At 41.5% G+C, this 17,189-nt stretch overlaps 2 protein-coding genes across 3 annotated transcripts in view; one reads left to right on the top strand and one right to left on the bottom strand.

Moving 5' to 3' along the window:
- Rpn2 (ribophorin II) overlaps positions 1-2,053 on the bottom strand; it is a 61,331-nt gene extending 59,278 nt beyond the window's left edge. For both annotated transcript variants that reach the window (XM_027945085.2, XM_071608914.1), the window contains exon 1: positions 1,976-2,053. In XM_027945085.2, the coding sequence (XP_027800886.1) occupies positions 1,976-1,988 (13 nt within the window). In that variant the 5' untranslated portion in view covers positions 1,989-2,053. The remainder of the gene's footprint in view (positions 1-1,975) is intronic.
- The window catches only part of Mroh8 (maestro heat like repeat family member 8), a 58,541-nt gene continuing 43,129 nt past the window's right edge, over positions 1,778-17,189 (top strand). The window contains exons 1-4 of the mRNA XM_027945082.2: positions 1,778-2,122; positions 4,637-4,758; positions 7,294-7,442; positions 12,579-12,701. Of these exons, the coding sequence (XP_027800883.2) occupies positions 1,830-2,122; positions 4,637-4,758; positions 7,294-7,442; positions 12,579-12,701 (687 nt within the window). The 5' untranslated portion in view covers positions 1,778-1,829. The remainder of the gene's footprint in view (positions 2,123-4,636; positions 4,759-7,293; positions 7,443-12,578; positions 12,702-17,189) is intronic.

Genomic DNA, 17,189 nt, shown 5'->3' with positions numbered 1-17,189 from the left:
TCAGATAGCTTGGATTCAAGTGGGAAAACAAAGATTTAACATAAAATAATTAAGAAACATGATTTGTCACATTACAAGGTAAAAAGTGCTAGGGAGAAAACTAAAAATACAGAAGGGACACGTGGGAAGGGCTGCATGTTAAACATGGAGTCTACGAAGGACCAAGGAAGAAACAGATATTGAGCTTACACTTCAAGAAGAAGGAGCAAGTCATTATTGTTATTTGAGGAAAAAGTATCCCAAGAAGAAAAACAAGTATAAAGTCTACACCAGGGGGACACATGGTTATTTTCAAGATCAGCATGGCCAGTATGCCAGAGGTAGGTAAGCCAGGGAGAGAGGTAAAGATGGAGTGACAGAGGCAACTCCAGAGAGCCTTGAACACCACAGAAGACTGACTGGCACTGAACAAGATGGGAACTGCTGTAAAGTTCTGAACAGAGGAGTGATTTGACTTACATTTGAACAGGATCACAGTGCTGACAGGCAATGCTGTGTTGAGAACAGAGTATGCAGGAGCAAGGACAGAAAGAGGGGAAAAAGTTAGGAGACTACTACTATATTTCAAGTAAACAGATCAGGGTGGTCCAATCCTGGGCAACAGCAGCGGAGGTGGTAACAAGTGGCCAGTGTCTAGCTAGAATTCAAAGTTAAAGCCTATCAGATTGCTACTGGACAAAAAGATGCAAGAGAAAAGAGGAGTCGAGGTACTACTGCTGAATCTCCAATGCCTAGTGTACATGCAGGCATTCAATACTGCAATCTTAGTGGATTGCTATCACTAGCATTTTCCCAGCTAGCCTGTAAATTCCCCTAGCACAGCATCTGCATCAGACCCTCATCTTCCCACCTTGATAGCAATAACTATTTGGCTAAAACTTGACACTGTAACACGCCAGGAAAGCTCAAACTACACTGAGTACCTTGTATGAACTGAGACATTAAATCCTCACAACAACCAAGTGAGGTGGCTATTTACTGCCTTTTACAGACCAAGAAATTGAGGTTCAGAAGTGCTTACCTGCACCTGCCCTAAGTCACATAAGGAACTGAGAATCATACCACAGGCAGTTTGAATCCAAATTATGGCTTTGACCATTATAGTATCCACTACTTCTTAGTTAAACACAGGGCTGATTAAAGTTACCTTGTGTAAGTTATTTCCCTTCTCTCTAGGATTCCAGCCTGTGTCCCGCGGGAATAACAAGAGTACACACACGAGCTGTGGAGTCCATCCTGCTGTGTCCACTCAGTAACCACCAAAGCAATGAACTTTACTGAGTGCTAACTTAGTGTCATGAGCTGTTCTAAAATACACGAGATTATCTTACTTAATGCAGCAACTCTATGAAGCGAATAATGTACTTATCTTAGAGATGAGAAACTGAGGTGCAGTGTACTCAAGTAACTGGCTCTAGGTCATATAAAGAATACGTGGCAGGCTGCAAGTTTGCGCCCAGAGTAGAACTTGAGAACCTAGACTCTAAGCTCCCAGAGAGAGCTGAAGAATGATTCTCTTGTCTCTGTCACTGAAGAGGAAACTATGGCCCAAAGAATGGGCAGTTTGCTCAAAGGCTCACACGAAACAAAAAGTGGCCCGCGGCGAGCGGGGACAGGTCTTAGGCCGCCCGCACTTGTCAAATGAATGGGGGAAGCCAGGCCTGGGTTAAGCGCGGCCGCAATTCGCCCACCCACAGGCTGGTCTTCGCGGGGACCCGTAGTTCCGCGTTGCACCCCACCCCACCCCCACCAACCCCCAGCTAGTCGTGGGCACTGGCACCAGCTCGCTGCCCTCGGTCAGACCCTCGCCACCGAAAGAGCTGGAGCCCATGCCCCTGCCCCTGCCCCGCAGGGGGAGGGGATCCCGCCTAGCCGGCTCCCGAGTGGCGGGCACTAGCCTCCCGCGGGCCAGAGCCCTCTCCCCTAAGCGTGCCGGCCGCGGAACCCAGTTATTGAGCCATGCGCAACGCCTCACCCGGCGGCGCCATTCCTCCGAGCAGGTCACACCGGAGCCTGAGCAGCAGGCTGACTTCCGCTCGGGAAAGTGGCTCCAAGAGCGCGCCGGAGGGGACGCCAGGGACTCGCAGCAGGCTTTGCTTGCCGGGATGGGCTCTAGGCACAGGTCAGTCTTCCGCGGTCCCGCTGGGCCCGGCCGCTCGCAGCAGCCGCGCTGCGGATTCCAATCCTCGCGCTCAGGGGGCCTCTGGGTTCCGGCGTGCGGGCCTGCCTCCCCCCCGGGCCGTGGCGCACTTGGAACCGGCCGTCTCGCAACGGTCTCACTCCGGGCGCTACCCGGACGCGGTTGGACCAGGCCTCGGGGTGGGCCCAAGACGGGGCCGCCTCGGATTGGCCAATCGCCGTGATTGGCCACCTGCTCTGTCACTCCCTGGTCTGTCTGCAGCCCGGCCAACTTTAAAGGAACGGAAGGGTCCAGTGGAAGAGGAATGTTCAAGGGGTTTTGTGTTTCTTTAGAAAATTATTGACATTTTCTTTCAAAGATGGCCACTTTGCTTGTTAATAACTGATCCTAGTGAAATTTTAGTTGCAAGACAGATCAGTGACTCCTCTCAGTAATTTGAGGGGCGTTTTAGCACAATTTTAAAGATCTGACCGACTCAAACATGGAAGTGACTTATCCAAGAACAGTACTAATACCTAACTCCAATTATCGAGTGTTTACAATACAGCCTGACGGTGTACTAAGCACTCGACATACATTATCTCATTTATTCCTTGTCATCTTTCTGTTTACAATTTTAAGGGGAAACAGAGTCAGCCCGACTCCAAAATCTGCTTTTAACTATTATGAATATTTACCAGCATGCCACTGCAAACAATAAACAGAGGCAAAAGTTTTAAGAAGCCCTTCATTGAAAAAAGATATACAAATAAGAAATAACTGCATGGTCAACATCACTGAAAAACCACAAAGAGGTATCACTGGAATAGTTAATATAAAAAAGACCTACAATTTCAAATGTTGGCAAGAATGTAGAGGAACATATACTTCTAGTGGAAATGGAAACTTGTACTGCCGTTTTGGAAAAAAATTGGCAGCTTCTTAAAATGTCATTTATACAACCTACAATACAACCCAACTATTCTAGAGGGTTGGTTTGGTTTTAATTAGTTACTATTGTTGAAGAAATATATATGCACACGATAAAGCTAAAACTGTATTCGTTTGGGCTTTTCCCAAAAGTCTTTTAATATTGACTAAATATTTATAAAACATACATAAGGAGGAAGGAATGATACAGTGAAATAGTGCACCAGTAATTCTGTCCTAAACAAACAGGACCATGACTTTGAAGTCTTCTTTCTGACCCTACCCATTCCATCCCCACCTCTCCTCTCTAAGAGAGTCCCATCCTGCAGTTTACATCGTTTCCTTGTTTTTCTTTGTAGTTTTGTCATATGCATTTATAATACCAAGAAGCATTTGTTTAGTTTTGCATATTTCTTATTGTATGAATGGATTTTTTTGCATATTTTCCCTGTGACTTTCTTTTTTCTGCCAACATTATGAGATTTATCTGTTTTGTTGCACATAGCTAAAACTTATTCATTATCATGCTATGTTGAACTTCATTGGATGAACATACCACAGTTTATCTGTTCTAGACCTTAAGATGTCTCCATTTTTTAAACCATAATTGCTATTGCAAAAATTTTATACATATTCCTGGTAGAGATGTGTAAGAGTTTCTTTGAAAATATATTGATAAGAGTAGAATAGTGACTAGTATATGTACACCCTTCAACTGTAGATAATGCCAGAGTATTTCCAAACTAATTGTACCAATTCACATTTCCAACTGCAATTCATAAGGTTTTTTCTACACATCTTTGTCAACATTTAATATTCATGCCAATATAAAAAACAAGAACAAAAGGCAATGCTTTTTCACTCATTCATCTGTGTTAAACATTCAGTAAATATAAATCTATTCAGCCATTCACTGTATTAGCTAAGCCTGCCCTCAAACTTGCAAGCCTCCTGCCTCAGCCTCCCAAGTCACTGGGATTACAGGCTAGCACCACTGCACCAAGGACTGAAGCTTACATTATAAAAGGAAGAAATAGATGACAAACAATGAACATCATAACTAACTGAATTGGGCTAGGGAGATAGCTCCATGGTAGAGCACATGCTTAGCATGTGCCAGACCCTGGGTTTTATCCCTAGCACCAATAATAAATAAAAATTTATATGATAGAAGGTATTATGTGTTATGGAAAAGAGTAAAAGTAGACAAGGGTAAGGGGGATTGAGGCAGCTTCTCACAGTAGTATATTTTGTTTCTCACTATCCATTCAGTCCCCATGAGGCTGCCAGTATTGTAGGTGCTAGGGATGGGATACGATTATGACCATGTAGACAAGGTTTCTCCACTAATACAGTGTATAGTCTGATAGGACACAAACAATGAATCCAAATGAACAAGATAATTGTTGATGATAATTAAATACTGCAATAAAAAGAACAACTGTGGACTGGGGTGGAGAGGCTATCTAATGTAGATTGATGATCAATAAATGCCTCTCTGGGAGGGACATTTAGGCTTCCAATTGAAGGGTGAGAGAGAAGCAGTTCTTAAAAACTTAATTTTTCCTATCTCCTCTTCATTCTTAGGTTCTTCAGTCAAGAAGAGGTAGTGATCCCCTGTGCTTCTGACAATGACTCAGGAAGTGTGGATTTGCAGCTGAGCAACTTAGATGATATTAAAAAAGGCGAAAGTAGCATTGAATTTACAGGTGAAATGGAAAGGATTGTATAAGGACAGAACTGGGGGTGGGAATCAATCAATATCTTTCCCTTTCTCTCTCCCTCTTCCCCCACACCTCGCAGAGCTAAAGATCAAACCCAGAACCTCATGCATGCTAAACACTGATCTAGACCCCAGCCTTCTCTGTTTAAGTCATTTCAAGAGGTAGTGATTAAATACTTGCTGGATAATCAACCCTTGACTAGCCTTTGACAGTGATACCTGACTTTGAGACTTCAGAATATGGTTGGCAAAATAAAATAAGATACATTATTCTAGACACACAGGAAACTAAACTTGATCCTGATCCAGATAGTTCTTTAGACTCCTAAGCAGAGTGTGAGTACTAGAGGGATTCTGGAAGGGAAACGTTGGTCTGGGTTGACATAGAGTGAGAAGACCATGCAGATGGTGGGATCTGCAGAATAACTGTCTTTATTTATCCTGCAAACATTTATTACCAGGTGCTGGCCATAAAGAGTGACTATATCTGTTGTGGTCCTGCCCTTATAGATCTGTGACAGCGCAGAAGAGAGACCCAAAAAAGTAAATAGACAGTAACTACATGATTAAAAGTTGTAGTAAGGTGCTGGGGTTGTGGTTCCATGGTAGAGCGCTTGCCTGGCATGTGTGAGGCCCTAGGTTCAAATCTCAGCACCGCATATAAATAAATAAAGGCCCATAGACAACTAAAAAAAAAAAAAATCTTTCTTTAAAAAAAATAAGTTGTAGTAAGCACTATAGAAAAATTAAACAAGAGGTTGAGAAAAAGTAAGGGAAATGGAGACCTACTTTAAACTATGGTTATTGGCAAATGCCTGTAGGAGGTGGTGCTTTCAACCCTAAAGGAGGCCTTAAGATAGGTGAAAGGGTGACCCATATGAGAAGTGGAGGGAGGAGTATTTTAGATAGATTGAGCTTCACGGGCATGAGCCAAGAAAGACCTTGATGTGTTTGAGGAAATACATTCACTCATTCACACTTGTAGATGAACAGGTAGTTGGAACTCAGTGTCATCCGTGTGATGGGGACTGGAGGTCAGATTGGAAATAGAGAGGGTTATTAGTGGCTAGGAGGATACTTGGCCAACATGGGCAAAAAAAGAATTCGGGACAGGCATCCTGGAGCTGAGATCTGATAAGTGAGTAGGAGTTAGCAAGGCAGAGAGAGGTAAAGGGAAGGGCAGAAAATGCAGGCAGAAGGAGCAGCCTAGGCAAAGATCAGGGGTGAATGAAAGCATGGCTTAATCACTGCAGTTAGGAGATGAAAAAGAATGTGGTAGGGAGTGCGAGGAGCTTGCAGAAGAGGCATTCAGCAGAGAAAAAAGAATATGCAAGTAGGAGCCAGGATGGTGGTGCCTGCCTGTAATCCCAGCTACACCTGTATTCTGAGCTACTCTGGAAGCTGAAGGAGGAGGATAGTAAGTTTGAGGCCAGCCTCAGTAACTTAGCAAAACCCTGTCTCAAAATTAAAAAATAAAATAAAAAAGGGTGGGGATGTAGCTTAATGACAGGGTAGCCCTGGGTTCAATCCCTAGTACTGCAAAAAACAAAACCACAAGTAAAGTGACAGATATGTCAGAGGGGAAATAGTAAGATTGTTAGCCCAATAGGAGTAAGGATTTCACGTTGGACACAGAGGAGGTGAAGATGTAAAGAAGCATGAATAGGAAAATGATGCATTATCATCATTGTCACTTAGAGAGCAAAGGAATTATATTTGTTGATACTTCTTGGTCCTAGCTCTATATCAGCCACATGAGGTAAGTTCTATTATCATCCCATTTGGGGAATGACGAAATTGGGCTAGAGAAACAGAGGTCACATAGGGCAGAATGGTAGAAAGAGACAGTCAGGAACTGAGCCTAGGCAAACCAGCTCTGAAGCCCATGTCCTCACCAGAGCACATTCCAGGTGGAGAAGGAGACACCCCAGGGTTCACTGCAGCCTGGCCCAGTGGAAAGAAATGAGTATCGACACAAGGGCCACCACTGCATATTATACTCTTGTTTCTTCAGAGTCATAGATTATTTTTAAATTTTTTGAATAATAGCTCAGTGGTAGAGTGTGGTCTTAACATGTGCAGGGCCTTGGATTCAATCCCCTCAGCACCAAAAAAAGAAAAAACCTATCACTAAGATCCTACCATGTGTCAAATGCTAGCATTCTGTTCTTTGCATTCATTGCCTCATTTAATCCTTCTAATATCCCAATTCATGGTAGAGCCAGGATTCATAGTAGTCGCAAACAGATTTGAATTCATGTTCTTTACTCTTTTACAGCTGAGTCCCAGAGGTCTTTAGCTTAGGCGGCCTTGGAGAGCATTAAATTTGTAATTGAGAAAAGTGAAGCTTGGGGAAGGGAATGGATTTGGTCTGGGTCACAGAGTACTTTTTTAAGAGTACACAGGTACTTTTTTAAGGAAGCAGGAAAACTGTGTCCTGATGCCCAGTGATTCTCCCTATTAAGCCATAGCACTTGACATGATATGGAAGCGTCATTTGGTGTCTTTCTTTTGGTATTAGACTTGGACATCCCTGACATTCCCGGACTCCCTCTGGAGTCCTTCACAGACAGCTTCAGACACCTGGCCTACAAGGGGCCCCTCAGTGAGGCCAGTGTTCAGAGACTGATCCAGTCCATCCAGGAGGTGATTGGTGGTCATCCCTTAAAGGTATGCACAACAGTCTGTACAAGTTAGCCAATGAATTCCTCCACGTTAACAGATATTTTGAACGTGTATTGTTTCTTATTATATGAAGATTTTATAGGTTAGAAAATTTACTTATGCTTTTATATTTATAACATATTTATTTATATTTATAATTCATCCTTACAAGAATATAAAATCCATATGAAAACAAAGGAAACCATAACAAAAATTAAAAGTTAATCTTCCCCAATCATATATGATGGGAGAAAAAAAATTCTAATTCAATATACAGATCTATATGATCCTACTTACTGGCCACACAGCATGCAGGGCTTAGGTGGTGTTCATTCGTTCCTTCATGCATCCCATGAGAACAGGAAGGACTCTGAGGAGGGAACCTAGAGCTCAGATCTGAGCAGTAAGTAAGAGAAACTAGAGGTTAGATTTAGGGGCCTGTTCCAGAAGTAGAAAATGATATGTTAACTACCTTGTGGCTGAAAGAAGCAGAGCATGTTTGAGACACTCAAGCCTCAGTCTGTGCTTAAATCATGCTGAGAGGGACAGCAATGCAAGGTGAGGCCGAAGACAAGGGCAGAGGCAGATGGTTCTGGGTCTTGAAAACCAGCGTAAAGAATTTTGATCTTGGGGCTGGGGCTGTAGCTCAGTGGCTGAGGGCTCATCTCACATGTGTGAGGCACTGGGTTCGAACCTCAGCACCAGATACAAAAATAAATAAATAAATAAAACAAAGACATTGTGTCCATCTACAACTAAAAAAAAATTTTTAAATAAATAAAAAAAGAATTTTGATTCTTACCCTAATGATTAAATAAATAAGAAGTATATAAGGAAATTATGTCCTAACTTACTGTAAGGTACCCTGTTGTTAGTCATTTAGGTTCTTGCCATTTTTTAATTATTGCAATTCTTTGACATCTATTATTATATTGTGGGTTTCTGTGTACCCCTTAGATAATTCCCTTATGGTCATTCCTAGATGTGGCATTTATAAATCAAACAGTATGTACTTTGGGCTGAGGTTGTGGCTCAGCGGTAGAGTGCTTGCCTAGCAAGTGTGAGGCACTGGGTTCGATTCTCAGCACCACATACAAAAAAATAATAAAAATAAAGGTCCATTGACACCTAAAAAAATGCATAACTTAAAAAAAAAGAGTATGTACTTTTTTAAAAAACTGTATTTTTTAGTTGTCAATGGATCTTTATTTTATTTATTTATATGTGGTGCTAAGAATCAAACCCACTGCCTCACACATGCTAGGCAAGCTCTATACCACTGAGCCACAGCACCAGCCTGGAATATATACTTTTTTAAGCTTTTAATAGATACCGTTACATTAAACTCCAAGGCAGAGAGTGGTGGCTCACACCTGTAATCCCTGCTACATGGAGGGCTGAAGTAGAAGGATTATAAATTTGAGGCCAGCCTCAAACTTGGGCAATTTTTAGCAAGGCCCTGTCTTAAAAAATAAAAAGGGGACTGAGATTGTGGTTCAGTGGTAGAGTACTCACCTAGCATGTGTGAGGCCCTGGGTTCGATCCTCAGCACCACATAAAAATGAATAAAATATGGTATTGTGTCCAACTACAACTAAAAAAAACCAAATATTAAAAAAATAAAAACTAAAAAGGACTGGGGATGTACCTCAGTGATAAAGTGCCCCTGGGTTCAGTCTCCAGGACTGAAAAAATAAAAATAAAAATCCCCCAAGAATGTTAAGCCCATTTAGACTCTCACCAGCAAAATATATTAAATTTCAATTGCTTGGAGATGTCCAAAATCAGTATTTTTTGCATTTATTTTTAATCTTTATTCAGTTTAATTGACAAAAAGTATCCTTTTGTTTTATTTCTGTATCTTAACCTCCCTTATCCTACTATGTGGTAACTTGAGTGGCCTAGACCTTCATGGGAAACAATTATTACAATAACTTCTTTCTAGTTAGTGTTTCCAGTGATTTTCCCTCCTGTACCAGAGCTTTAAAATCCCATTCAACAGAAAAGGATTGTGCACCTATCATTTATAAGACATTGTGCAAGATCCTGGATACAAACTGGTAAGATTAAAAGTTTCTTCACAGGTCAACAAACTAAAATGAAATACAAACTGGTACTCAGCAATAGAAGGAATAAAATTGATACCTACAACAATCTACACGAGTCTCAAAGGCATTGTGCTGAATAAAAGAAGCCAATCGCAAAAGATTTCATGCCATATGATTCCAATTATGTGATGGAAAACTGATCAGTGCTTCCCACAACAGGGATGGGAGAGGCTGTGACTCTAAAGGAATGGCATTTGGGAAATCTGAGGGGGTGAGGGAACTGCATCCTGATGGTGGTGGTGATAGTGTGTGTGCATGTGTGTCACTACATGCGACTAAGTCATTCAGGGTCACTCCAGGTGAAATTTGGGTTGGCACAAAATAACCACACCGAGAATAGAAAATACCTTTGTCTTGGTGTTCTTCAGCGACGGCTCCTCTGCTCCAGCTCCCACAAGGGAGGCAGAAAAAAAAGCCAGAGCGTTCTGAAGCCCCTTTTTATTGAGGGGAAGACACTCAAGAAAGTTCTACCCCATTGGGGAAGGGTCAGGTTTCAGAGGGTTGAGTCTAGCTTCTGATGTCTTGTGGTCAGCAGATTGACTGACATCTTGGAAAGGCACACCCATCTCAGGTGCTGTGTGGGCATCACAGGCAGAGCGGGCAAAAAGGACACATACGTCAGCCCAGCCCACTCATGTGCTCATGCTCATGGTTCACACACATAGCCCATGGCTAGCTCGCCACACGTGTTAGAATTCATAGAACCATACCTTCCGTCTCTAAAAGGTCTGCTTTGTTGCATGATACTTAAGGAGAAAAACAAAACAAAATATCACATCACTGCCGTGGGGCTGAGGCAGCCAGCCATAGCAGTCCTTTTTCACCAGTTCTTGTGATGATGACTCAGAAGGATTTCAGACATGTTGCTTAGAGTAATAGGCATGAATTTATTAGAAAGGATAGGAAAAGGGAAAAGGAAGGAGAAGGATGGCATGCCCCTTCTGTACTCCAGTTTATTATGGGTCTTGGAGAAGTTTCCAGAGAGTTCTGCCCAGGTTCACCTCTTGACTTTTGACCAACAGAGGATGACATTAGACTTTCAAATCCCCAGGACAGCTCTAGGTCACTTTGGCCAATGCTGATCACTTCTAATGAAATTAGATTTTATGGTTAGGGAGAATTATTCTTATCTCCCTGAGTTCTGGGATCTGGTCTATGTAAGGGTCATAAAAGTGCCCTCTTCAGGGTAACTTATGCTCTTATTGGCATTTTGGGTCTACATTTCTCCTGTAGATAGCGAGTTGTTGGTTGAGGAATGTAACATATCCTGTTGATTTAAACCAGGAAAGGATTTGGGTAAATTGCTTTATTTTAAAAAAAGTATGTGGGGTCAGCTCAGTGGGCCCAGTTCGTAGCCCAGTTGTACAAGGGTACAAAGGTTGTAGTTTTCCCCCTTACCTCCCTTGGGTGGGACCTCAGATGTGCACCACTATGCTTGACTTGAACCAATTCCTATTTTTTTTTTTTTTCAGTACAAGGAAATGAACCCAGAGGTACGTGACCACTGAGCCAGATCTCCAGGCCTTTATTTTCATTATCTTTTTTTTTTTTAATTTTGAGACATGGTCTCACTAAGTTGCTGAGGCTGCCTTTGAACTTGCAATCCTCCTACTTCAGCCTCTCTAGTCTTTGGAATCACGGCATGTGCCACTATGCCCAGCCCCAACCCTTTTTATTTTGAGACAGGGTCTCACAAAGGTGCTTACTTAGGGCCTTGCTAAATTGCTGAGACTGGTCTTGTACTTGCACTTCTCTTGCCTTGGCCTTCCAAATTGCTGGGATTACAGGTGTGCACCACAATGGCCAGCAGACCAGTTCTTTATATTTCATGTTAGGAAGTCTTTGGAAAAGATTTCTTTGTAGTTAATAAAGAACTTGGATTTCTGCAATGAATTAAAACATAATTCATTACCTTAACAGGGGAATAGATGAAGAATGTAATTATATCAGCATATCACAAATACCATGGTAACTGTCTATGTACTTATGTGGTATGTGTATCCACTTAGGAAGCATTCCTGATTCTTCTCCAGGAGAAAAAGCATAACCCAAGTTGCAAAATATTATATTTTAATACATTTTAGTCAGTAAGCAAGAAGTGTAGAGAAGTCAGAAGGTACAAAGGCCCAGAAGCAAAAGAGGGCTGCGTGAAGGTTAATTTGACTAGAGCTCAGAATGCTTCAGCGCAAGGCAAGAAATGATTCAAAGAGGGCAGCTGGGATCACATTGGGAAGGACTTTGACCTCCAATTGAAAAGATTGTGGATAGGAATTGATCTGTTCAAACATGCACTTGAGAAAAATGTGTCTGGCTATAGCTGGGGGAGTGGATTGGAGAGGGGCAAAACTGAAGCAAAGGAATCCATTGTTCAGTGACTACTAATCTATGTGAGAAGAAATGAGGCTATGAAATCAGCTTTTTCTCTGTGTATTGCAACTTGCTCTCAATTCCATGTTAAAGAGAGCGCGTACCAGTTTGCACCATCCATATACATAGGGAAAAAAAGAGTGGAAGGGTTTTTCTCAAGGTTGTGGTTTTTCTCAAATGTGTTTCATTTTCTTAGGTATTATTTTTATAATCAGTAAAATAGAATGTCAATATAAAAGTTTTTTTCTTCAAATCAGAACTTGCATATTAATAGGAAACCTTAAGGATTGAAATAATGAATCTTTAATGAGATCAAGAGAACTAGAAGCAGCAGCATCAGAGGTCACCTTTTGGAAGCTTAATCTGGCAGCACTATTCAGGATTGTAGGTGGGGAAGAAAAGACCAAGGGTGGGAGAACAATTATGGGATGCACACTGATGTAACCCATAGGAGAGGCAAAGCCCCAGATCAAGAAGAGCCCCATGGACAAGGAATGTCACTGAAATCCCTCAGCAATTTATTCATTCCTTGTGATAAAGACCAAAAATGGATTGAATGAGATGTCAGATGTTTAAAACATCCTAAGAAAAAATTTTAAAAGCCTTCTACAATTTCTAAAAAAGACTATAGTGTTTAATTGTATTTTTATCATTTCTACAAATACAGGGTGAACTGGAAAAGCTGACATTCCTACAGTCTTTGTCTTCTCTCAGCCAAAATATCCCTTATGATGAAACCACAGACACATTCATTCTTAGCCACATAGAAGACATTGTGCATATTCTAAATGTAAGTATTGTGATCTTATCACAAATTATTGGGATCACACAAACTGAGTGATTTGGCTGACAAAGTTTTAGTAGTCCTACCCGTATTATCAGTTCTGTTAACTCTTCTCATATCAGCCTTTCTGCATGAAGGAGAAACACTCAGATACCCCACAGATATGATCACCTTTGAAAACCGGTTAAAAGAGGAGAAAAAAAGGGAGGAATAGCATTTAAATTTCTTAGTGAGGCAGGTACTGTGTCCTCGTTACTTAAACAGTAGTTTGGAGGCAGAATCTATAATTGACTCCCTGGGCTCAGGTGCTAGTCTCTGTATAGCTATGTGACCTCAGGAAATTCACTTAATTTCATGATACTCAGTTTTCTTATATAGAAAATAAGACTAGCTGTATTTATTTCACAGAGCTATTATAAACATTAAATTTAAAATAAATATAAGCCATGTAACATGGTCCTTAACATGTATTATGCATTTGAGAAACATGATTATATTATTGTCATTATTGTATTCTGTCCCACTCACACCTACCCCAGCCACACTGTGCCACCAGCTCACCCATTTGTTCCCTTATTAGTACCTGACAGCGCCAGGTGCTGTCCTGGGAACTAGGGCTACAAAGACAGGGGGAATGCAATCCCTGTCCCTACACCCAAACAAGGTATAATCCAGTGTCGCAGGAACTGCAACAAACATTTAAAAGGGTATATTGGGGGGCTGGGTTTGTGGCTCAGTGGTACAGCGCTTGCCTCACCTGTGTGAGGTATGGGTTCAATTCTCAGCACCTCAGATAAATAATGAGTAGCATAAAGGTTCATCAACAACTAAAATTTATATATATATATGAAATTTATATATATATATGAAATTTATATATATATATGTATTTTTTTAAAGGGTATATTGGGGCACAGAGGGGTGAATGAGTGGTCAATTCCATGTTAAAGGATCCAGAGGCAAGGAGGTGAGGCACTTCAGCATGACATAACTTCTTGGTGCTTTGTTTTCTCATCTGTGAAATGCCCCTTTCAGTTTCTCAAAAGTTCAGAAGTTCTGATTCTTATGTTTCTTGTATGCCCCAGATATTTGAGCAGTTCTTTCTCAAACCAGAGGTCTGTAGGGCTGATCAGATTGATAATTAGTTTTTACAGTTGAAGGCTAATCGGCTAACAGTTTTGTGAAGTGCACTGTGATTCTGGAAACCTTAATCTGTCCTCCAAGGGTTTACAGCCCATTTGGAAATTATCACACTTAGAAAAGTAAGTAGGTTGAGAATATTCCAAATACATCGAGAAGAATAGAATGATAGAGCAGATTTAGGAATCACTGCAGCTTTCTAGTTATAGGACCCAACAAAGTGGCTTCTTTCCAAAGTTCTATTCCACCAGGATTGGCAGCAGTGGGATTCCACATTGTTCAACTAGTCAGCTCAGAAAATTCACCATTGCAAATCTCAAGCAGCAAAATCACACTGAATTACCCCAAATCTTGTACATGTGGATCCATCTAGCCAATAGTAACACCCACATCAGGTATCCACCAAAGTATGGGTCAGCAAGGGATTCAACCTAGGTAAGTTAGAGTTATCTAGTGACTATGAGAAAATTGGAAACTATCAAGTCCACAAAGTTCCTGCAGGCCCGTGTGTGAGGGCTGAACAGGCATGCACCTGATGTCTGAGAGGCATCCATCAAAAGAAGCAGGGTTACTAGGAACCCAAGAAGGCAAAAGTCAGTTATTATGGAGAAATAACATTAAGGCATTTGCCTACTTTTTGTGAGCCACCACCGATGCATAGCTTTTCAAAAAAAAAAAAAGACCTGGGGCTGAGGTTGTGGCTTAGTGGTAGAGCACTCACCTAGCACGGGTGAGGCACTGGGTTCAATTCTCAGCACCAAATAAAGGTATTGTGTCCATCTACATCTAAAAAATATTTTAAAAAAAAAAGACCTGCCAAGTGTGATGGTGCACACCTGTGATCCCCACAACTCAGGAGACTGAAATAGGAGGATCACAAGTTCAAAGTCAGCCTCCCCAATTTAGCAAGGCTCTCATCAGCTTAGTGAGACTCTGTCTCAAGATAAAAAAAAAAAAAAAAAAAAACATAAAATGATCTGGGATGTAGCTCAGTGGTAAAGCGCCCCTGGGTTCAATCCCCAATACAAAAACAAACAAATCAAAGACCAAACAAAAAACAACCAAGGAAGCCAAGGGCAGGATGTGAGAGAGAAGGCAAATGACAATCACCCAAGAAGATTTATGATTAAATCCATGAAAAGAAGTTCCATCATTGTGTGTCGTGTTCCAAAACTAAACACTCAAGGTCACTCCAGGTGAACTGGGCTGCACAAAATAACCACACAGAGACAGAGAAATACCTTTTTATCTGGGTCCCATGATGGCTCCTCTGACCTTAGGGGTCCTTGGAAATAGAGAGAGGAGCACGCAGAACCCTTTTATTGGGAAGAAGCCATTCAAATAAGGCAAGGAGTCAGGTTTCAAGGGACTGAGTCTAGCTTCGTGATGTCTCCTGTCAGCAGATTGACTGACATCCAGGAAGGCCACACCCAAAGGCAGAGCAAGTGAAGGGGACACATAAAGGGAGTTTCCATGGAACATTTTATCCGAAACAGGGGAAAGGGGTAGGATTACAAAAGAATAGGTGAGTATATCTCAACCCCAGGGTATGCCTACTCAGAAGACTGGCCTTGCTATCCAAGTGGATCACCACCCAAGCCACAAAGAATGCAGTAGTTGATCAGAGCCTGGTGCATCAGGACTGGAAGGTCATTCAGAGCCGCTTCCCACAATTGTGATCAGGGAAAAGCAAGTTAAAAATCACAGTGAGATGTAACTAAACACGAGAATGGCCAAAATAAAAAGAAAGGCAGTACCAGACATTGAGGATATGGAAAAACTGAAGCTTTCATGCTGCTAGTGGGAAGGTGAAATGGTGCAACCACTTTGGAAAATGGTCTGGCAGTTTCTTAACAAGTTAAACACATTTGCTGTAAGACCCAGCTGTTCCACTCTTAGGCAAAAGAAACCATATTTCCACAAGAAGATGTGTCTACAGGTGTACATAAGAGCCCAGTACGGGAAAGAACCCAGATGTCCATCAACAGATGAACTGATAAACAGATTGTGCCAATATTCCTTCAATGGAGAGCTGCTCGGGAATAACAAGAAATGAACTGTTGATACATGATGCTATGACTTGGACCAATCTCAGAATGATTATGCTGACTGAAAGAAGCCAGACCTGCCCCAAAGCATGTATATACACTGTGTAATTTCACTGATATAAAATTCTAGAAAATGCAAACGATCCTATAGGAACAGCAGATCAATCATACCTAGAGGTGGAAGTGGGTAGGGAGATGCAGGAGGTAGGAATCACAAAGTAGCAAAGGAAACTTTGGGAGTGATCAGAATTTCTATGATCTCCAGAGTTTTGTGGATGGGATGATTTCATGGATGTCATAAACACCCAAAATCATCTAACTCTATACTTTAAATACGGCTCATTACACTTCTGCCACACACAAAAAAAATTAATATATTTTAAAAATCTGTTGAAACCAGGCATGGTGGTATGTGCCTGTAGTCCAGTTACTCAGTGGGCTGAGGCAGGAGGATTGCTTATGCCCAGGAATTTGGGGCCAGCCTGGGCCACATAGTAAAACCCTGTCTCTTAAAAAACTGGAAAAAAGAAAGAAAGAAACAACAACAATAAAAGAAACATTTCTTAAAAAAAAAAAAAAAGTTTAGGCCTGGGGATATAGCTCAGTGGTAGAGCACTTGCCTAGCATGTGCAAGGCCCTGGGTCCAATCCCCAGCAACATAAACAGACAAAAAAAAAAAACTATTAAAAAGAAGAAAAAGAGAATAGTATGGCATGTAGAAAATAAATGATAACAGAGGCTGGGGTTGTGGCTCAGCAGTAGAGTACTCACCTAACACGTGCGAGGCCCTGAGTTTGATCTTAACACCACATAAAAATAAATAAATAAATAAATTGTGTCCAACTACAGGTGTGTCTGACAGATCACATAGTGGTGATATGACTGCTGGGATTCCTGCTTATATACTGGTGACCTGCCCAGACAGTTGGGGACATTGCTGTCCTCTGAGCAGTAAGTCCAAGAGGTTCCTGCTGCACAAATACTTCACAAACAAAAAATAGGCACTTACTTCTGAATCCCTGTAGTGGCTTCCATAATTAACTATGAACAAATAACATAATAAGCCTTTTTTTTGGTACTAGGGATTGAACCTAGGGGCGCCTAACCACTGAGCTACATCCCCAGCCCTTTTTATTTTTCACTTTGAATCAGGGTCTCACTAAATTGCACCTACTGGCCTTGAACATGTGATCCTCCTGCCTCAGCCTCCCAAGTCATTGGGATTACAGGCATGTGCCACCATGACCTCCTATTACAAGTCTTTAATGCCTAATTAAGAAAAAAAAAAAAAAAAGCCAGGAGCACT

The sequence above is a fragment of the Marmota flaviventris genome, chromosome 2, assembly GCF_047511675.1.
Source record: "Marmota flaviventris isolate mMarFla1 chromosome 2, mMarFla1.hap1, whole genome shotgun sequence".
In the NCBI taxonomy this organism is placed as follows: domain Eukaryota; kingdom Metazoa; phylum Chordata; class Mammalia; order Rodentia; family Sciuridae; genus Marmota; species Marmota flaviventris.
Note: the sequence above shows the minus strand (reverse complement) of the source record. Positions and strands in the feature narration are given on the sequence as shown.